This window comes from Micropterus dolomieu, linkage group LG18 (genome assembly GCF_021292245.1).
Source record: "Micropterus dolomieu isolate WLL.071019.BEF.003 ecotype Adirondacks linkage group LG18, ASM2129224v1, whole genome shotgun sequence".
Taxonomy (NCBI): Eukaryota; Metazoa; Chordata; class Actinopteri; order Centrarchiformes; family Centrarchidae; genus Micropterus; species Micropterus dolomieu.
In genome coordinates, this window is record NC_060167.1 from 13909677 (window position 1) to 13932652 (window position 22976).

At 39.4% G+C, this 22976-nt stretch overlaps 1 protein-coding gene and 1 long non-coding RNA gene across 8 annotated transcripts in view; one reads left to right on the forward strand and one right to left on the reverse strand.

Moving 5' to 3' along the window:
- Positions 1-215: 215 nt before the first annotated feature.
- The window catches only part of LOC123987544 (cadherin-22-like), a 289311-nt gene continuing 266550 nt past the window's right edge, over positions 216-22976 (reverse strand). For all 7 annotated transcript variants that reach the window (XM_046076538.1, XM_046076535.1, XM_046076534.1 and 4 more), the window contains 4 exons: positions 12531-12648; positions 7474-7623; positions 7019-7120; positions 216-1780 (listed from right to left, as the gene is read on the reverse strand). In XM_046076538.1, coding sequence (XP_045932494.1) covers positions 1251-1780; positions 7019-7120; positions 7474-7623; positions 12531-12648 — 900 coding nt within the window. In that variant the 3' untranslated portion in view covers positions 216-1250. The remainder of the gene's footprint in view (positions 1781-7018; positions 7121-7473; positions 7624-12530; positions 12649-22976) is intronic.
- Positions 18911-22976, forward strand: part of LOC123987545 — a 7935-nt gene continuing 3869 nt past the window's right edge. The window contains exons 1-3 of the long non-coding RNA XR_006829150.1: positions 18911-19023; positions 19232-19278; positions 21495-21520. This is a non-coding gene — a long non-coding RNA (uncharacterized LOC123987545). The remainder of the gene's footprint in view (positions 19024-19231; positions 19279-21494; positions 21521-22976) is intronic.

Sequence of the window (22976 nt, forward strand, 5' to 3'; positions counted from 1 at the left end):
AATGTAGGATTTTACCAAAAAAATTAAATATTTATTTGTTTTCATGTTTTTTAAAATTTTCCATACATTTGCAAGTTAAGGTCAACATTGAAAAGGTTGTGGATATCAGGTGGATGTGACCAGTCCATTAACCCTCTCCCTCTCAGTTAGACACAACCATCCTGTTGTCACTAATTGCCCCTCCCTCCCCCAAAGCAAAATCATATGTTTCAGGATATAAAATGAATTGAACATATAGTACACATTCACACACAAATCTGGAATGAAAATTGGCTCCCTGGAGGACAAAGCTGGCCACCAGCCAATTCCATGAAACAGTAATTTTTCTTAAATCACTGTTGCGGTTTGTGCCTTATTGCCTTACAATTGGCTGTGGAGAGGATATGAAAAGAAATTGTTAACACACAATTGTCCTCATTTTGTGACCTCCAAAAAACACTTTATAAATCACTAAAATACAGCAAATGTATGTCAGTCTCAACCATTCAGATTGAACTGGCAGCTCTTTTCTTCTGCAATGCCTGCACTCTTTCTATTTGCCTCTGCTTTTCATCTATCTGTCTTAAGTTGGTTATTTTACAAAAGTGGTCATAGAAAATAAATACAAATATTTTCTAGAACGTAATTTTTATATGACCCAGATTTCACCTCTGCACCAGTATTTTCTGGCCACTGCAGTCCTTCTTTCCTTCTGTCTTCCATGCATGTTATCTCTCATTCTTTTCATAATGTCCTCCTCCCTTTACTTTTACTTTAGCACTTCAGCAGAGTTCACTGCAATTACCATAGTGATCATGATGTAAATAAATAAATAAATAACTACATAAAAACAAATAAATACATAAATATTTCCTCCTCAAATAAATACATGTTTGTTAGACAGTTTGCCTTGGCATGATTAAACCCCTACCTACGTAATGTTGATACTCTGAACTCATAGCTCTCTCGTAGTCCTTCAGACTAAATATCAGTTCTGGGGACTGGATATCTCTTTCTTTACTCTTTCTCATGTCATCGCCAGAGCTTTCATGCTTAAGTCCGAAAACTCACAAAAAACAGTGTCAGAAGTCAAAGTTCGACTCTCTGTGATTTTTCTTTCAAAGAAATAAAGAAGTGGCGCTCTGTCTTTAAGGAGTACACGGTGCTGGCTCTGATGATCTCAGTAGAGTGCCAGAGGGTGAGTAGAGGAGGCAGAGAAAAAGAAACAGGAGGAGGGAGTTTAAAAGTCTCTCTGCAGAGGAGAAGCTGTGCTAGGACCCTTCCTCTTCAGGGTTTCCTGGAGCATAGTAACCTGCGAGTTGCCTGAAACGTGGTCCCCAGTCGCTGAGGTAGGAAAAATCCTGCTCCGACGTGGTGGACAGAGTGTGGATGGAGCTGAGTGAAAGCGCTGGTGAACTGGTGCCCTCAAAGGCGTAAGTCTGGAAGGAGTCGTATGGTGGTACTGACAGGTCAGCATCCGCCTGTTCCACCTTCTTTCGGATGTAGCCTTTGAATAGGGAGAAGTCAGCTGCCGCTGCTGCAGCTCCCTCTGCACCAGCACTCACCCGGCTAGCCTGTATCCACTGCGGCAGTGAGCGGATGTCCGAGCCAGAGTCACAGCTCTTGGCTTCAGGGAAGTCATAGAGGTTCCGCAGGGCACTCATGTCGTATGCCTGAGTGTCCTGCTCTCCTCCACCCTCGTCATTGTACTTTATGACGTTGTCCCTCATATCCTCCTCATCCTCCGCCATCCTCTGGCCCTTCCTGTGGCGTTTCAGGGTCAGGATCAGCAAGACAAGCACTGATGGTGAAGGAGAAAGAGAAGACAAAGAGAGGGAGAAAGACCAACATTGTAATTACACGCTAATGGTCAGATGCATATAGGTTAATTGTGCAAGTTTACAAAGAAAACCTTGATATTCTTAAGTGTTGGCACATTTCGCAACCTCAAGTTGTGACACAACACAACATAAAGGTTAAATATGAATTTGTCAGATCAACTTGAACAATAGCATGAGATAAAAGCCAGGAGAAAGATGGTTTCCCATTTAAGGGATTACAGCAAGTGTTTTGATACCAATGGTTTTAACTCTCAGATTTAGAGTTGTCAGGCCTAGTTTAAAGAACATACATGCAAAAATGGAATTCCTCTTCACCTTGCTAAGAATAATGACATACCAAACCCAGATTCAAATAATTCAATACTAAAAACAACTGTTCTAAAGAAAGTAATTGCACTATATGTGTACATACTGTATAGGGCTGCACATCACACATGTGTGATGAATTTGCACATACTTTTAATGGCAAAGTTTCTAACTACTCCCATTGTAACTTTGCTTTCACCTCTCAGGGCAAAGGCACAGCAGGGGAAGATAATATATTATCATGTTTTACATTTCAAATGCATGAGCATTGATTTTTTCGCAATCCTGATTGCCTTTCCCAGAAATATGATTCAAAAGGCCTAATGGAGACCAGTCTGTTTATCAATACTCATCCAAGTCGAGTGAAACGAAGACTTTGTGGTTCCTTGACTACATAAAACCAGAGGCAACCACCTACAAAGAGAAAGAAATACCTCAGAAAGTTAAGTTTGGATAAAAAAAAAGGGGAAACAATTGGATCACATTATAGAGTAATGAGACAAGAGGAAAACAAAGGCTGTATGCGCAGATAAATCAATGAGGCTTTAATTTCAGCTTAGTTATTTTAATTACTGCCTACATTTGTGATTAGACATGTCTCACTTAGCTCAGACACCCACCCCCTGACTCCACCATCCCTCCTTGGGGCTGCACCCTCCACCAGACTTGTCTCAGACTTGAAAACATCAAATGTCATTTTCAGTGATGATAAAAACATATTACAGGCAGTTATGAATGAATTACGCACACTGAGAAATATGAGAAAGATAATTAAAAACTCATTTTAATAGTCTTATAGATTAACAAGCCTATTTTAAATAATCCAATTAATAAACAAAGAAGAATGTGGACGAGGATTGGTGTATAAGTACCGGGTAAATACTCTCATATTGTCATTGTCATGATTTTATTAATATTATCCAGAAATGTATTTATTAAATCAAAAAGTCAACAAGGTGGGGTTTTACCTTCAGGCAAAGGAATAGTTACAAACAGCTGGACCAGAAAGTGAGCCTGTACAACTACAGTTTAAGAGCACAATATTAATTTGAATACCTTTTGTTCTTTTGCACTGCGTGAATTCACATTAGCTAGTAGTAGTATTTGTTTCCTCATCTATGATGGATAACTGATCAAAATAAATGTGAGTCTTTCCAGAAGATGTTTATTTCTGTTCTCCTACATCACAATAGCATTTGAATTAGTAAAGAGTTAGTTGGCGTGTGTTTTTTAAACTCGCTATGTGTGGCCATTTGATAATTGTTGTACATGCTGAGAAATAATTACGGTAATATTGGTGATAAAAATCAGGCTTATTATTAAAGGATTTCTGTGATTAAAAAAAAGTAGATGGTACTCAGATGTAGAGATGGAAATGTTTGTACTCGGTTATTGAGTTTTGATTGGCAGCAGGATGTGTTTCCTGTGGCCAGTCAGCTATGGACTATGTTACTGTGTAACAGTGGAAAGAAACTCTTTGTCTTCCTCTTAGCAGGGACAATGAGCAACGACTCTAAAAGGGATGCCAGTGAAAGGACATTTAGATAGATCATTAACCAGTAGGCGCCATGCATCTTCTGGAACAGATAGCCTGTTACCTAAAACAAATGCCTACAAGCCCACAGAGATAAAAAGACTATCAATTATAATGAGACTTTTGCTGTCTGGGACGGCACATATTGTTTGATGGGCTGAACCCACCAGAACACCCATCCATACATTGTGAAAATGAGATGCCCACATCGTTTCACAGTCAAACTAGATCAGTGTCAAGCCTTTATGTGATGTGTACAGGAAATTCACACATGTTAAAGCAAGTATATTAGTATGCATGAAAAAAGACCATGGACAAATGCACTCTTTCAAAATGACCTTGGAAGTCAGGATGTGTGTATAAAACACCATGTTTCACCTTTGCTTTCATCTCCTTCTGATAGTCTTTTCTTTCTCCTGAGCAAAGTGCAAAATCTGTTTCAAGCATATAATCTGTACAAATGACTTGTTGCTGCTCCCAGTAATTGTCTTCATTTGGTGTAAATGGCCTAAAAACTAACTTGCGGAGTGAAAACGCCCCGTGTGTTCCTTGCCTAAAGAGCTGTGCCAGCCTGAAGAGCCTTGCTGATCTTGAATGGGGATTTTATGCAGTATCTCTGACTGATAATGTACATTAGTTCTCCTCTTGCATTGTTTACTGGGCTCCATTGGGAAAGCAGTGTCTGTAACCATTGTGTTTATTCTTCTCCTCCTTGAATGGGGCGAATTAATTGCCACGGGGTTGAGGAAGCAGTCATGGTTTGTGGTAAATTGAGGCGCACACCGCCATGCATACTAAACAAGTGCCAAGACAATTACGCTAAATTCACACTAATGAGGAGAATAATAGGAGGTAGAAAACTTGATGCTGTGAACTACCCTATACGTGCAGATCGGCTACTTCTTCCGTAAATAGTATTGAAGGAGCATGTGACCGTATGTGGCAAAGACGATCAGATAACCTCACTTCTGAAAAACCCTTCCTCAGTGATAACATGTGAATGTTGCTGCTTATTAGGTACACATATGCTTGAACTGTAAGCTATTGAAAACCTATTTAACTTGGAGATTGGCACACTCAGGCAATGTTAATACAACGCCATGTACAGAATTTAACTTTGTAGGAAGCATATGTACCTGTGTATAGACGCCTCCTATACATACAAAGCTGGTCCCCATGTGTACAGATGTTGCGATACGCTTTCCAGCCAAGACGGTTAATTTACCCTTGGGCTGCGTTGGTTTCCCCCCCACCCAGGAGTTCATCACAAGCAGATGGGAGGTAATTGGAATGGATGCATGCAGATGCTGCGACGCAGTGGAATGGATTCATCACATCAGGCCTTTAAATGAACTGATGGAGGGACTGTTTGTTTGTAAGGTAATTAGGCAGAAATTTGTTTTCATTTTTCTCATCAACCAACAATTGATGTAATAGAGGTGGTCCAGCCTCTGGAGAGAGGGAGAGCTGGCTGGCTGGTTAGGTGTGTGCGCAGACAGAGCGTGTGTGTATGTGTGTGTGTGTGTTGGTGTGTGTGTGTGTGTGTGTGTGTGTGTGTGAAAACATGGTGCACACAGTAATTGCGCATTGAGAGAACGGATTGCACTGCAGTTAATAGGTGAGGAGTGATTTGTCTAAGCATGTGGATGTGTGCTTAGCATTCAGGAGCAGACACATACTAAATCTGCGCATGTGTGCACATGGTAAGTAAAACAGGAACAGGGAAAGTGTAATATGCAGTCGATAAGATTGCTGCCACATGCCTCGCTCCCGTATGTTATTCACACCACACGATAGTTGTGAAAACACTGCTCGTGCCCCTGATCCCAAACCCTGCAGCCCTAAGGTTTTTTTGTCCACATGATGACTGTCAGAAGCCAGACTTAGCCTGTCCTTCAGTGCTTTGATGAGGCGTGTTCAGTCCATTTTCTACCAGTCAGTATGAGTCACTCAAAGTGGCATGGATTTAGCGCCGATTAGAGTCACTGACACTATTGGAATCATCATTGCGTTAGTGAAATCAAAATGGTACAAAACATGACATAATACCAAAAGCATCACTTTCTTTAGCATATGTATGCTACTCTGCGTAATGTATGTTTCATCCAAGTTGCCAAGGCTGCAATGAAAAAAAAAAAAAATCTTTGTACCATGTAACTCTATTTTTCTGCAGTGTCTAGCTTTCCACAAATTTAAAGGCCAGAGAACTGTTTGCAACTCAGGTCTTTGAGGGGATGTCATCTAGCCCAGAATACCAAAACAACGATACGCAGGCAAACAGTTTTTTTTTATAGCCAGCAGAGGTTGCCTCAGATTTGTACACAACATTTTTGTTGAGGCTTTTAAAACCATGATGAATAAATGATGCTCTGCTTTTGAAGTTCACTTCAGTAGGACGTTTGGTTAATGGAGGCAGAGTTTTAACAACTCTCATTAGAGAAGCTCTTAAAAGAAATATATAGCAATGTTAGTCACAGTTAAAGCTGCCTGATGTCACATCATCCATCATTCACTGCCTGCACAATGTAAAACGTGTATAGGCACGAGCGGGGGAGACAAAACACTGTGACAGCGCTGTCGTTTCTTTCTGTCACTGAGGAGTTAGATGATAAGATGTAAAGCGGGGAGGGGGGGCGGGGGGTAACTCATAAAAATTTCAGATATGACAATACTAAACCTCTTCGGTCTCTGAGAGGGTGAGCGTGTGCGTGCATGTGTATGTTAGGGTGTGCATGTGTGACCTGAGTGTATAAAAATCAAAGACTGTCTGGAAAGCCATGTCTATTTAAAGCTTGCTGCTCCAGATGTATACAAGTGCTGAGGCAGCTCTTTTGGCTGTTTGCTCTCTCTCTAACCACTCCCATTCATTCCATCTCCGTCTATGTTCTGAGGATCAAAGTGGCTTGATATCATTCATAAACCCAGGCATCATCTGTGCTCCTGTCTAAACAAAAGCTTTTTCCACATAAAAGCAGCAACAAAATGTTCAACAGGATAGCTGCTCATGGAAGAAAGATGAAAAAGCGATTTTGTTTTCTATGTCATTCGTCAAAGTTTTTCTGCCACTGCATGTGCAACTGTATTCGTGAAATACAGATAACCTAAAAGTGGTCTATCCCTTAAAAGACACATGCTTGGTCGTATGATTTTGTGAGCAGAGGGCATGGAGTGGTGTCTTTAGGTGCAGCCCTCATGCTTGCCTTTTTACTAGTACATCCCACTATTGAAAGTGACCTGGTGGTCCTGCTGGAGTAATTGATCTTAGCAAAGACCCCAGAAAGGAATTACCAATAAATTGTGCCTATCCATCCATTTAGCCATCTATTCATCTCCACATGCATACTGTACATCTACTTACCTATGAGGATGAGCATGCAGACCAGCAGTGCTATAAGTGCCCCAGGGCTGAGAGCAGCACTCATTGCATAGGCTGTGGCATTGCAGGACTGGATGGCTCCCTCTGTGTTGCAAAAAAAAAGAGAGGCATTTACTGTACAGATTCAACACTAGTTATGACTCAGTTCAGTGGACAAGGATTAGGCAGTGTTTTATCAAGAGAATAAGCTGTGGTTTTAGCGTGCATATATTATATTTTCACCCATCTTAAATCACTGTTTGTCTGGGATTTGGGGCCATTTGTCTGCAGATTTGTGGCCTTGTTTTATTTGTTACTCCATAAATATAAGCTGATAAGACCTGTTTGGTGATGAAAACAATGGCATGTGGATGACCTTTTAGTACTGCTGCTGCAGATGCACAAGGTGACAGTGATGATAATGTTAGTAATGGTGCAGCTCCTCCAGTAGCACTCACCTGTGTCGCAGCCACAAACATGAATGGTCAGGGTGCCCGTGGAGCTGAGGGAGGGAGGCCCTTTGTCAACCACCAGGATAGGCAGGAAGTACACATTCTGCTCATAGCGGTTAAAGCCTGACCGCTGGGTTCGGATGCCAGCTGTGTTGTCTGAGTGGGCGGTGTGAGTGAATTGGGGGAGACATGGTAAAACAGAGAATTACACAAAAGACACTTAAAATATGAAGATCAAAGCCCCTTTGTCTGCTCACCGATGTCTGTTTTTTTTTACTATGGTGCAGTAGAATTGATCAATCTCCATCCAGTGAGTGCTTTTATTACTCTTATTGTTTTGTCTCCTTTGAACTCAAGACTGTACTGATGGAAAATGTAGTGATTTAAAATGACAAATCACAGTTTTAAAGACTCAGCATTTGACAATGTAAGATGTTTGCCATTTGATAAAAAAATAACAATGAAAATAACTTTGCAAGAAAATAGTTGCAAGTGCTAAAGTGGTAAAGAAAAGGACAAAAGTACCAACCTTGCTATACATAGTCTGAATAAATCTTTTGTTACAATGCATAGTTCAAGGACTCCAGGCAAAGAGTGTCAGGATTGTCAAGTTTAACTTGGGGTTGAATGATTTCATCGGGGGAAGTGAACTGCTTCTGAGCTATTAACATTTATCATGTGTTTACAAAAACAGGAGAAGAAAATGCGTGAGAGAGCCACTATTTGAAATTAAACTTCACCGCTGTATATTTGAGCCCTCTCCTGGAGACACAGATAAATGTAATGCAGAATACAGGATGAGGCTTTGACAAATAGAGTCAGAGAAGCTTTGTGGGTAGACTTGCACAGAGGATAAGCAATCCATCTCTCAGAACATATATCACCGTTATCCATGTCACCTCAGAGCTTCTCTGGCACGAGTAGAACAATCTTCATGTTAGCATTTATGTAGGGGATGTTACGCCCCTGAGTTTGTCCTTTTGACTTTTACGCAGCATTCTCTTCCTAGAAAAAAAATATTCTCTCTAAGACATATGCATACATATAGACTACATGTGTATACAGGCATCTGTAATTTTATATCAAAACAATAAATTTGAAAGGTTGGCCATACATAAAGTTTGATCAGACACCTTTATCTTAAAGTAGTAAATTAAGTAATTGTTGTTTGCCCTTGTTGGAACAAATAGGTGAAGTGACAACTCTGAACTATACAATTATATATATATATATATATAATTTTTTTTCTCTTCTCCATCCAGATTGACATACGGGACTATATCTGATGACAGCCAAGCCAGCAGCTCTGTGAGGCTGTGCCTTGGCACAGCGGTGCTTTGCTCTAAATGCTAATGTCAGCATTCTCACACTATCAACATGCTGACGTTCAGCAGGTATAATGTTTTCCATGCTCACCATTTTAGTTTAGCATGCACACATTTGCTAATTAGCACTAAACACAGGTGGAAAGTCAGGGGATCACCAAAATCATTTGTATTAATTTTCTGGGGACCATTGATATCTGTACACATTTTCATGGCAATCCATCCAATACCTTTTAAGGTATTTCAGTCTTAGAAAGACGTGGACCAACAGACTGACACTGCCATCTCCAGAGCCACACTGCTGGCATGACTTTTTTCTGAATGCTGAAATACTTTAATAATTAACAGTCATTCTTGAAGCGCTATTTCTGAAACCATTAACACTTGTAGCCAGTGTGCCAAACTGAATGCACGTTCTCTGCTTTAGACAACTTAAACACAACTCGCTGCTTTACACTCAGTTTGCAATTCAATAAGACACCGTAAATATTATTATATTTTGCTACACTATTCCGCCAACTGGCATTTCACATTGACACAAGTGAAAACACTTTTTTAGTGCTTGAGCACTAACACGTGAATAGGCCGCAGGTAAAAAAGTTTGGCTTGCAATGGAGGCTTTAGAGGGGACAGAATTAGAGGAGGAAGAGAAGGAAATGGACAAGGAGGTGAAGAAAGAAGAAGATGATGAGGAGTTGAAGAAGTGAGAGGAGGAGAGGGCAGGATAAAGTAGGATGTGGCAGAAGGAGAGGACCAGGAAGGGGAAGAGGGAGGGAAGTTAGGGACATAACTGATGAAGTCAGGGCAACTGTGGTTGACCATATTGTCAACCATGGGATGAGCTTCAGGGAGGCTGGCAACAGATTCTACCAAATCTGAGACGCTATACCATTGCAGGTATCATCTGGTTATTTTGAAATGAGAAGTGGCAAGTAACTGTAAGTGCTGTATACAGCACTGGTACTGGTTCAGTAATATGCACTGTAATGACAAGAATCTGTCACCACTGTAAAACCAATCAAATGTTACAGAATTGCAAAAAAAACCCAGCCTAGAGCCAGAGATCAACATTGCCAATATGGTCATTGCAAATAACTGCATCACACTCAAAGAACTACAGAACAACATAGTGGCTGATAACACAGTGTTCCAAAATATCAACAGAGTGAGTCTCTCTGCATTGAATAATGTAGCTGTACAGAGTCCCTTTCAAAATAAATTCTATTCATATAAAACAAGTGAGGAACACACATCCATACTTTACATTTACAATTGGGCAGTTGTATGTATGTGAGTTTACATGCATGACAAAACTTTAGTGCAAACTGATATGCCCTACACACAGAAAACACAAAGGCCACAAGTTTTCATTTTTCATTAGCTGCTACTTCAAGTGCTTACTCAAAGACGTTTGTGTGTACTGTAATGATGCAAAAACACATTTTTAAAAGAGGTTGAAGAGTTTTGCAAGAATTGTTTTGCTGAACTAAGTTTCAAAAATTGCGCCTAAACAATCAGAAAAAAATGTACAAACAACTGGTTTCAAGGTTACAGTAAGGTTGACTGCTGGAAGGAAACGAGATGCAAACAGCAGCAGTCACTTACTTCAGCCAAAAATGCCCAGGCCGAATTTTTGTCCCAGTCTAATATAAAGTATATAAAGAATAGGATTGCTATAGCGACTTTGTGTGGCTGTTGTACTGCAAAATATGACTCCTCTTATGTTATATCACTTTAGCTTTGCCATTCATGCTTTGTCAATGTATCCCGCAGTGGTGCGTCTGCAGTAAGGTGTTTGAAATGTCGGTCACTGACCAAACCACAAAAAAATATAATAAGGGATACAAAACCTGCTGAGTTTTTTCAGCTTCATATCATGAGATTTCTTTTAAAGCTCAACTAGGGGACAAAATGAGTTTGAAGATTTATGTCAATTATGTCATATGACAACAAAGTTTATTTGGTAAAGATGATGTTTTGCTCTACAGACTGCCAGCACTGACTTAAAAGAATTTAGCAACATGGGGGGAAAAAATACCTTTTTCATCATTGTGTGTCAAGCATGGAAACAGAACGCAATGTGAGGCCGTGATGGGGGAAAAGAAGAAGTGACAGATTGAAAGTGACAGGTTGACAAATGTGTCCATGAAGAGACACCAGAGTGGAAGAAGGAGGGTGGGAGGATAAAAAGTCTGTGTGGGGTTTTGTTTGTCTATACACAGGGTCTATAGGGGTTTTTGTGTTTGTGAATACAAATATTTTTAAACAGATGTGTGTATTTGTGGGAGTGTATGTTTGTATGTGTTGGGGAAATGGGGCAGGAGGTATAGCATTTACATCTAAGCATGAATATACTTTGATTATTATTGGTCTACCTAAAAACCTGCATTTCACACAAAAGTAGACTTCACACTGTGTGTGTGTGTGTGTGTGTGTGTGTGTGTGTGTGTGTGTGTGTGCGTGCGTGCGTGCGCGCATTTATGTGTAGAGGAGAGAAAGAAAGAGCTAGATGGACACTTCTGTCATACTTCTTCCTTCCTGTTTATGCACGTGTGTGTACAGTATGTGTGTGTACATTACGCGATGCTTGTGTTGTGTGTGAATCCATTCATGTGAGCGGGACTGCAGCAGACCTCGCTGCCTACACACGGTGACATTTCCCTGGCTCGGGCTGCTCCCCTGACATTTTCCTGGTGTCAGATCAATCTTGGTTTAGCCAGATGTCACATTCACTGAAGTACACATCTCTAAACGAGGGCTCTGCAAGCATGTTTGCAAAAGCACAGATAAGCATGAAAAAACATGTATTCCCGACAAATGAAAGTCATCACTGGCGGGAACAGTGATATTAATGTTTTTTTACATTGTGCAGATGCATATAAATGTTGTGTTTTTGCAGAATGCCATTTTCCCGATGACACTTGAGAAAATGATGTAAGCTGTTGACATTCTATTTAAGAGGAATCAAGAAAATCTTATGTTAAACAAAGTGTTCAAAACAGAAATATATGAAAAATGACATTCATATAAAATGTTACTACAGTAGGGAAAAAATATCAGCTTATCATTGCAGTTTATATAGTCAAATTGACTGTAAAACTTTATTTTGCAAGTACAGAGTATATCTGATATGGAGTGGCAGGAAACACTTTCTAATAATTTTACTCTGCTTTGAGGACCAGAACAGGTGTTGTTTATCCAAAAATAATAATAAAAAAAATCTGCCTGCCTGATAATCAGTCGCATGCCAAGTAAAAAGAAAGTTGCTACTTTGCATTCACATAGAAAAAGCCTCCTGCCATTATCAAAATCTTCTGGTAGTGTACTCCATGAATTGTCTTATTTAAAAATGTCAACCATCTGGCACCTAAATTAGGTAACTAAGACACAGGAAGTATTGGTTAGAATTTTGACAAAGTTTTTGGAGCTGCAGTCTTTTAAACTCAATATTCAATCATTTCACCAAACACACACACATTGCCTATTACTCTGGTAAATAGTGACATCATCTTAAATTCTTCCATCTTTGTGAGCTTCATCATAACTTTGAACATTTGTCAGTCAAAAACAGTTTTGCTGCACTGTTGCACATTTAAAATGTTCACACCCACACACACAAAATATAACAACTGGCCTTAGAGACTCCTGCTTGTTATTATACCCCAATTATACCCCAAAAATCTAATTATGCTGTAAGTTTTATGCAATAACCCCAATATAAGACCTTTGCCGTCTCACCTTTGGCATCCCGCAGGATGAAGTGTCGATTGCTGGAGGCTTCAGGGTCCAAGGTGAAGAAGAAGTGATGTTCAGACTGTGGCTCGTCTCTATCCACCGCACTGATGGTGTGAATTAGCTGAGGAAAGAGCACCAAAAGCAGATGATGAAATGAATGGACAAGAAGGAAAAGAAACAGGTTAGATTTTCTACTCAGATCCACTGAATAGGAACAAGAAAATGAATATGAAAAGCACTTTACACTTTACATTTCAAATGCCTCTTTCATGAGTGAGAGAGTGAGGTGGAGCAAGTATACTTGGATGCAACAGACTCAAAAGGCTTCCTATGAAAGTGCAGTTCAAAGGGGGTACAGTCACAAGAAGATAACTTCTTTTTCCAGAAGGTTGACACAGCAATATAAAAAATGTCATAAAGTTAGAAATGCAAAACTATCATAAAATGCCTCACTAAAAAAAAAGCTTTTTTTGAACAGTAAAGGACAGAGATATTCTGTGGGGCTGCCATATTTTTTTCTAAGAAGGAGCAAAGTCAAAATGCTAATGTGCAGAGGAACAGTAAGAAAGACACAGAGAGTCAGTGAGGGTGTAGTCCTCCAATCTAATGTAATAGTGATCCACATTCAAAGATAAAACTCAACTGTGATCCAATTTTGAGAACTCTGCATGGACACAAGGTGAGACAGGATACACTGTCAGATGAACAGACATCAAACATCTCCTGGAGATCCTTTCACCTAAACACAGGCCTCTCAGTGACAATTCATCCTTTCTATTAATCTGCAGCCAGTGTCAAACCAAAAGCTGATAAATTATATTTTCACATCACATCTGTTGGCCGTTTCCCCCTCTGCTGGCACAGTAAATGCGAGTCCACATATTTCTTATCATTTTGATTTTCTTCGCCTTTGTTTACTGCATAATCTAAAAAACAAAAAACAAAAATCTACTCTTTAATGTAGTTCAATAACATAAAGTAGAAAAGTTGCAGACAACATACAGTGCAGTACAAGAGTGAAATGTGTTCTAAAAGAAATAAAAAATCTTTACATGAATGGTAAGAAGGCAGTAGACCGACGGCAGAGCAGCATGATGAGCCAGGCTCATAGATGTTTCGTCTTAAAAGCTAACTAACTTGAATCCTCTTGTGGTATTATATTACATTACTGTGAAAACTGTTATATGTAATATATAGTCCAATACTATAATCTTTAATCAGTCTGATGGTGCTTTGAATGATGCTTGCTTGCCTTGAGCTAATGAAAGCTATGTATAAAATATCTTTACATTTTGCCTGTGAATATGTTGCCAAGAGCTTGAGATTTCGCCTACCTGGCTTTTCTTTTCAGTTGAAATAATTGATCTATTCTTTTAATTTGATTTTCTTGATTTTCCCACAATATTTATGTGAGTATTGTTTGCGGGTGGGAAATATGAAGTCTCAATGCTGCAAAGGAAGTGAGTTGGTTTTCAGTCATGGCAAGGGAAACCCTAACAAAGCTCTGTGAAATGATTTTCACAGAGCTGGTCTAATTTTCCTAAAGCCTATCAAAAATAATAAACTGATATGTACTCCCTAATTGACAAGTTATACCTTATTTGTTTAATTCCAGGCTAACTGTTTCAAGTCATATATGGAACGGACAAACATGAGAGAGATCACGATATTGTCATCTAACTCTCCACCTCAAAGTGATTGAACGTATTTCCCAAAATGTCAACTATTCCTTTATAGTCAATTTTGAACAATCAAGAAAAGCTTTATAACTAAATGAGTGACACACATGATTAGTACACATGATTAAAATACATTCTGAAAATGTAGTTTTTTACCAAGCATGCATCTGGTGTGTTGTCTGTCACAGAATGCAGTAGACACGAAGCACATATGGCAAATGTGATTTTGTCAATAACACTATAATTGTTTTTATCCTGGTTTACAGGAAAAGCTGAGTGCTGCCACTGACTTTGTGGAAGCTCATTTCCCTTCTTTTCTGTCTTGGCCATTTTGATAGCTTATGTGTTTGTTCGGCAACAGCTCATCCCCTTCCTGACAGCTTTTGCAAGTATGTATAGCAAAACTCCCATTGCACACACAGTTGTTCTCACTTGCCTATTCTTACTCTACACAAAGGCCTTTCTTGGAAAACATCTTTCTGAATGTTCAATGAGTCACATGATGAGGAATCAGAACACATTAAAGTGGATAGGGAGGTTTTATTGAGAGATTTTAAAACATGACTCTATAAGTTGTGAATAGCTGGGAAAAGACACAGACCTCCACTACTGATTTTTTCATTTTTGTACCTTGTAGGATCCCCAAGTTCATTCTTATTTGGAAGTTTGAGAAATACTAATACTTTTGTTTTTGTTAAGCTAATGTCCCAATAAATGTTTTTTTTCCTGTTAAGGAAAAGTTTAATTGCACAGTAAGTCCACCCCCGCCTCCACCCACTTCTGTTTCAAATCGACACATAAACACATGCAGGTGAACTGCTCAGAAGCACTGTTAGAAATCAGCAGCGACGCACTTGACAAACAACCCCCAGAACTACCATTAAGTGAGACATTTCTCAGAATGATTAAAGCAGGATGTTCGATGGCTGTGATTCCTCTGTCTGGTCTCACAAAAGCTTACAATGTCAGATAAGATCGAGGGAAATATATCAAGCCATTACTCAGCTGTTACAGTAGCAGTCTCCTCTTTAAGGGGCAGGATACTTATAAAATGTTAAACATGGCTTTGTTTATTGGACTGAACTCTTCCTCTGTGTATCTTTTCTCCTCCACCTCTCTGTCTCTTCAGCCTGCTCTCTGTATTCATCACTGTGGTTTCCTTTTCCTCTGATTCCTTGTCCTTCGCATTTATCTTCTCCAAAGTATCTCCCTCTCATTCTTGTCATTTCTGGAAAAATTTGCCCCTTATTTATCATCCACCTGAAAATTGATTATTCAAACAATAATACTGTAGACATACTCCACACCTTTCTCGCACATGTGCTTTAATGTGTGATATTTAAGCTCATGTTGCCTGTCTTTGTGAGACAGCCTCATTCATTTACAGCTTTGCACACAACTCTGAATTATGAGCCTGAGCGGTAGCTATGCATTACTGTGACTAAGCTACTGCCGAGCACACTTCCGGGCCACAATTGTACCTTCACAATAAACAGCTTCACAGCACTGACATTGCATCACAGACCCAGAACAGGCTTAGTCATACCCACAGCTCAAAGAGGCTGTTCGGGATAATATGGCTTACTTTGTAATTACAAAATGCTACGGCATGATTTCAGGGTAAATCGCATGCTTGTTCATTCGCGTGCTGCAAAATCTGCACTCGAGAAACACACAAAAACACATGGAAATGAACCAGGAATTACTGCCCGCATTACTACAATTATGGAGAATGCCATTACATCTTTAATCTTAACCGTGGTCCAGATTGCTAGAGTTTCAGAAACTTTGATGGCTTTTATTGCTTTTGAGAATGCGGCCCTAATTCTTGCAAATTTGGAAAAGATGTGCTAAAGATGTAATGCCAAGATGCAACCTAATGAGTTACAAGATATTGCAGTAGCAAAATAAATTGCTGTAATGCTGTCCAGGTTACATTTATCTTTGTTTTGTTGAGTTTTTATTACACAAAACACCCCGTTTTCCAAAAAGATTAAAAATACCACTGAAACTAATAAAAACTAAGCATTTTTAAAAACTAGAAAAAATAAACTGAATAAGCAAATCTGCTATAAAAACTAATTAAAACTAAAGTGAACTTGAAAAAAAAAATAAAAACATAAGCAGTTAAAAATTTGATATTTATTAACATATCAGAACTAATGTTCATACTGTATTGAATAAACATGCCAAATGTTTAATGCTGATGTTTTTCAAATGGACAGTCTACAATAGTCATGTTTGGCAACTAATATATGATTAAGGTACCAAAGTTAGGCCACCACTTTGCTAAGAGTTAAGAACTACACTTCCTGGCCACTTTATCAGGTACACACAAGGTGTTGGAAACATTCCTCAGAGACTTTGGTCCATATTCACATGATAGCATCATGCAGTTGCTGCAGATTTGTCAACTGCGAATCTCCCGTTCCACCACATCCCAAAGGTGCTCTATTGGATTGAGATGTGGTGACTGTGGAGGCCACTGGAGTACAATGAACCCATTGTTATGCTCAAAACAAAACAGTTTGAGATAATCTGAGCTAATAAAACGGCCGGTGTGTGTATACACCAGCTGTGTATGACGTGCATTAAAACCTACATGTTAATACATGTATTGTATTCACTGGCAGTTGCTGGCATATTGAAGGGTCAGGATACGCCAATGTCCTGTTTCCCAGTATCGAGGTACAGCAGTGCTCCAGAAACGGTGCAATTTTATCACATTTTCTACCTGGATTGGCACATCCTGACTACAGTTCCATAACATCATTCAGTGTGTGCTATGGGTGTCAGAACACACGGCCAGTGTTCTTCCCCGTCATGGTTAGGGTTAGATAAACACTACACTACTTCCTGCTCTGGCTCTGGACATTACCAATAAGCACAAGTTGCTGATGCATAGTAGTGGCATAAGAATGATATTTGTACAAATTTGCCACACCACTTCATGACTAACTCACATGACAAGTTAAGTCTCAATATTGCAATATACACACAAGAATCAACTAAATTATCATATGATGGCGTTTGAGGAAATATAACCAAATATCAACAAACAGCAAACAGTGTACATTTAAATCTCCAGATGTACTTTCCAGCTTGTTTGAAAGCAGAAAAGGAAGTAGGGCACAGGCTAAACAAACCACAAAGGGGCTAACAACTTCAGAGAAATGTAGTAGTTCTTTGTAGGAGTTAACTATTTTAACTGCATTCGACTTCTTTACATGCGTTTGTTCTGACACATAAACACATGAGCATTGGGATAAAGCAAAGACCACCACTCAACCAGGCAATCTGGAGTGATCTATGAAAAATACAACTGAGTTTGCTGTATGCCAAAACAGGCCTGATCTTATCTTCTCATTATTCTTTGAAGCCCTTTCACTTTTATTTTCAGTCTGAAGGTAAAAGAATGACGAGCAATGAGAAGACACTTAAGGCAAAAGCTTTATTATCAGCTGAGGGATGAATATACTTGAATCTTTAAAGAAATATGAACAGTAGTGAAGATGTAGTAAGTGAGCCATGATCTGCATCCTGTTACTGTGCCCTCAGCAGGGGGACTCTCAGGCTGCATCTCGGGGTGAATGCAAACTGCTTAGGGGGAGAGAGAGAGAGAGAGAGACAGAGAGTGAAGCAAGAGAGGGAAATGAGAGAGGAGGAGAGCGAGCGTGTGGGAGTTTATCGAGCAGCTAGCAAAGCTCCCTCAAGCACAATCACCTAATTAGATTTCTATCTAGCAGTCCCCTTTCCTGACCCCCTTAAATCTCTTGCATCTCTGGAAAGCTAGAAGGGGATACTTTCCCAAAAGTACATCCCATCTACACTAGTTGTGTCTGAAAGGTCAAGGTTGTGAGCGGGAGGAGCCTTTCTCATTCGGAGCAGAAATCAACCATTTCACGATGGCAGTGAAACACAACTACTTAAAATGGACTGAGAGAGGTTCATCTGTGAAGCATTGAATTTACTATAAGCTTCAGAGTTGACACATCCATTATTTTCAGTGGTCAAAAGCATCCCTGTGATGTCCAGTCGAGCGTTAAAATGTCTCATTGCATTGCTCTGAACTTGATGCAATTTTTGGGTGCCAAAAAAAATAAAATTTTATTTATTAATTTATGAAAGCCTAAATTGGCATGTCAGTGTGGCATGGAAACAGTAGCTAAAATCTCTATTTAGAAATGTAATTAATGTCTAGAGCAAGGTTATTATAGTTGTGTATTTTTAACTAGTTATGTTTTTTATTTTGTTTTCGAGTTCAGTTTAGTTTTAATTAGTTTTTATAGCAGATTTGCTAGTTCAGTTTATTTTTTATTTTTTAAAAAAGGTTAGTTTTTATTAGTTTCAGTGGTATTTTTAATCTTTTTGGAAAACGGGTGTTTTGTGTAATAAAAACTCAACAAAACATCATACATTTTTAAAACATGTATACACTTAGGACTGATGAACAACCATCCACAAAAGACAACTGTAAAAGTTGTGTATCAGCTGCCACAGCTAAGAAATTGGAAGATAGAGTTCATATCTACCCAAAATACTAGACTTATGTAGGCCCTATGAAATAAATTGACAAAGACGAAAACTAAAGACATTTAATCTATGATGTTATACATGTTAAGGGCAGCTAGCACCTCCTTGTGGTTCCTTTAAGACTGCTGTCAGCTGAATGTCATTGCTGTATTGGTTAATTGTGATCACATGTTTAGGGTCATAGTTCAGACCAGCCATTTTGGATTAGTTTGGAAAATTTAGGTGATTCATCTTCGTTTTATCTTTGGCATCAACCTGTATCGAACCCTGGAGAAGCTTTGATTGTGAGTTATATTATGTGTTTTGACTTTATAGATAGGTATTGATGTATATGTTGTTCATTCAAATTCATATTTGGTGAGATTTATAGATCATTACATTACCTTTTTGCCATGTGTAGTGTAGCCATCTGTTTAATTCTAGCATGTACATTTCTACACTGTTTTTAGTTACATTAATCACTTTTTTGTGTGTTTGCTCTTGGTTTCGCAGAGTTGTTGAAAAACACTGTAAGAAAGCAAGTTGATGAAGACAAACAAGTAAACAGCCCTCAACTTTACTTCCACGTCTCACTCATCATTTAACCCTTTCAGTGTCTAAGACATCTGTTTAGCTATCTGTCACCTTGTGTAGAGCCACACAAGCAGTGGACAGAATATATGAATTTAGTTAGTTTTGCAAACAGACAATACAGTTTCAGTTTGTTCTTGTTTTTTGTAAAGCCTAATTTTTAGACGAGTTAGAGTCTATATATAATACACATGGGTAAACAATCTATGTTACACTACCTTTTATGGGGATGAAGCTAGCCAGTGTTCACACATGGTCAATGTGCTCCTGAGGACATAACTGATGCCGGGCTATGGACGCATCAAAACCGTGGCGGAGCTGTAACGTGCCATAGCCGGAGTCAGTGGATTCCTGCTGTCAGGCAGTCAGTAAGTCAGGAATAGAGTTTTGCATATATAGCGTTGGTCCCGCTTTGCTGTGGTCCAGCCAAAAGTATTGTTGGAAACAGTTAATATTCCAGTCTCTCTAGTCTAGCTGGTTTGTCTGATTCAGTCCTAACATTTGAGATACAAAAGGAAGAGACGATTTGTGAGTAGAACAGATGACTCACTGAGTCTCCTACTCATGAAATACTGTCTGGCTTAACTGTGAGTATGTCTGTTTTTTTCCTCGTCTGTGTTGGTTTGCTTCTTTTACTCACTTCTGTTGTATGTCTTATATGTATGTGTGTGTGTGCTTGTTTTTGTATGTTTTTATTCTGTTGGCGCAGCGGGTGAGTAAGAGTTGCACTCACATGTTGTGATGTGATGTGTATGTGTTTCAGACAGGCTTAACATTTAGCTATTTCAAACGGACTCTCCAGGGGTTGGAGGTTGGCAGTGCCGTGGCCAAACTGAGGTGATCTGTCGCAGTGACCCACTCAGCTAGCTGTGAGACGGCATGGTAGAGCTGACAGGCCTCCATTACCCCAGGCCATACTTAATATTTGGCTTTCCACCCAGCCTTTTTTTCTGCACATCTGGCACTATATGATATCTGTCCCTCTGCATTTAGTCAGATAAATACCACGAGGTGGGCGAGGAATGGGTTGAGAGGCGAAGATTGTGTTCTCGTGTCATTCAGTGAGGTTCAGCAGATTGTGAAAACTGGAAAATCAGGACATGGATCCAGAATGGTAGAATGGAGGGATTTTAATCTATAATTTCAATCTTAAAATCTTGAAGGCCCATTTAGAAACTGGGTGTTTTGAGCACAGTGATCTGTATGGCACCAAATTGCTCCACTGCTGGATTTGTTAATGTGAATTTACTTCTAATATGATAATTATATGTTTGCACTTCATGAAACGCATCACACTGTTAACCCAGAGTAACTGCAACAACTAAAACAGCAGGATATGGTAAAATCTTTCTTCTGACTGACTCAAGTCTTGACTCAAAGTGTATGAGAGAGAAACAGTTTTAAGGAATAATTGATTTTTATTAACGCTGTATTAACAATAGAAAAGCAATAGACACAGGGTTTGTCTTATGTCATGTTACATGTTTAGCTCAAATTGTGCTCAAGTTTTAAAAACTCGGAAAGATGCTTATTGTGAATCAGCACACTCTAAATTTCCTTTTTATATCTTGAAAGTGAGGTCCAGTTTGTAAAGTGGCATTCTCAGTCCTTCCTGAAAGGGTTGTTTGAGGTTTAAGGCCCTTAAGGGCTAGAGAATACATTCCAGTTGATGAGGGTCCTCAAAAGCATAGCAGTTAGTGTGCGTGCATGTGTGTGTGCACGTGTGTGTTTGTGGTGCGAACAGTAGTTTGAGGGCCAAAGCAAAGAACAGTAGGATGCTGGTTCTTTGCCTTGCTTTACGCAATGATTGCTAATTAGACAAGAACTCCTTCCAGACAAATCCTGAGTACATTCCAAAGACACGGAAAAATCTGAACAGAAAAAAAACATTTGCAGTATTTTGGCTTTGTTTTGAATTTATAGCATTTCTAAAATGAAACACATTAAAGAGGTGGATATAAATACATTTACTGTGCAGCTGAACCTGTAACTGATACTCTAGAAAATGATTAAGAATGCATTTCTTTTTGGCATGGTTGAGCACATGTGTTTTACATTATAACATGAATCCAATCTGTATTTACCATGTGCCTTTTTTCCTTGCATTTCGCTCTTGCATTCTGTTTCACTGTGAAGTGACTTATTCTGCTTTCTCTCTCCATCCCTGAACATCGATCTGCATAAGACCTTAGAAGGCCGTGTAAATCAAAGGTGAGAAGCTATTTAACACTTTGTGTCATGGCTCTGGCTTGAACTGTTTCCCCAAGCAAAAGCTGCTTAGCCTGTGTCACCCATTTTTTATTTACTTCTCAGCCAACCCCTCCCCCTCCCCCTCCCTCCACATGCATTTTCCCTCTAAATACAAACAAAATAGGTTGTGTTGCCAACTCTCAAATGGGATCAAACCCAACCGCGGTTAAAAGGCTTAGGTTAATCTGATTTTCTCTGTGGTTCCACCGAAAGCTAGACCTGAGCCAAGGAGCTGACACGCCACGAACGAGACTGGGTGATAACACAGCACACAACAGGAGACAATGGAACGCTCCTCATTACCTTAGTAAACCGGGGGTTGATCTGACATATTAAGAGTGTGACAGTGAACGCTGTGTGTACACAGCATGTGTGTGGGTGTGTGCATGCATGTCTTTATTTCATTGCAGCCTGCGTCTCTGCAGGGACAGCCATGTATGATTGTGTTTATTATATAATTTGTGGTAAACAGAAAGCAAGCAGATTCTGCTGAGACAGACAAACAGACAGGCAGACAAGATGAATGCATTGATGGTTATGTAGTGAAAGGTTCTTTGTATGCAGATGAGAGCTCAGTCCAAACAATGTCACTGTGAAAACAATTTTATGCCCCCACGATGCAATATTTACACACAAACACACAAAGAACAATAACATATAAAATAACACAAACACATGACATGCTAACTTGTGTTTTCACAGAAAGAACACCACACAGTGTACAGTATGGTATATGCCTTGTTCTTCCGTTGACAGCGTGATTAAATGACTTAGCTATAAAGTAAATAAGTTTACTTATAATTAGCCATCAAGTCCTGCTATCAATTAAGTGATAGTCATAATGCCTCAAGTGGGTTTTAGCTGGTTTGCAATTTCAACACAGAACTAAAAGACCACTCTTCTGTGAAACGTTTTGAATCTCATGCCATGCAATTTGACAAAAATCACAGGTGTTATGTTTGCTCTAATAAATTCTGCCAGTGTAGCAGACCAATAAAGAAGATGAAACAGGCTAGACACTGAACAAAGCAGCCATAACCATTTTGAACTTCAGATTTCCTTTTCACAGAGGCCAGATTAACTAAGCAAAGTGCGTGTTCTCTGGGTCCGAAGGCACATGCATAATAGAAAAGAAGGGCAGCTCGCTAGCATTTTACGTCTATTCCAGGTGAAAGAAGAATGTACTTAATTATGCCTATTTCCAAGAGCTGCTGCCCTGTCCAAGTTTCAAAATTGATTAACAACATTCTGGGGAGCTGAAACAAAATTGAAGCTCATTTTACATGCAAACATCTGCTGGCTGATGGTTATATCTCTGGGCTCCTCCTTTGGCAGCTTATTTTACTGAATAAATAAGTGCATCCTGGGAAGCAGCAGACATCAAAGTGCTTCAACATATCAGGCAGCAGGCCTCTGC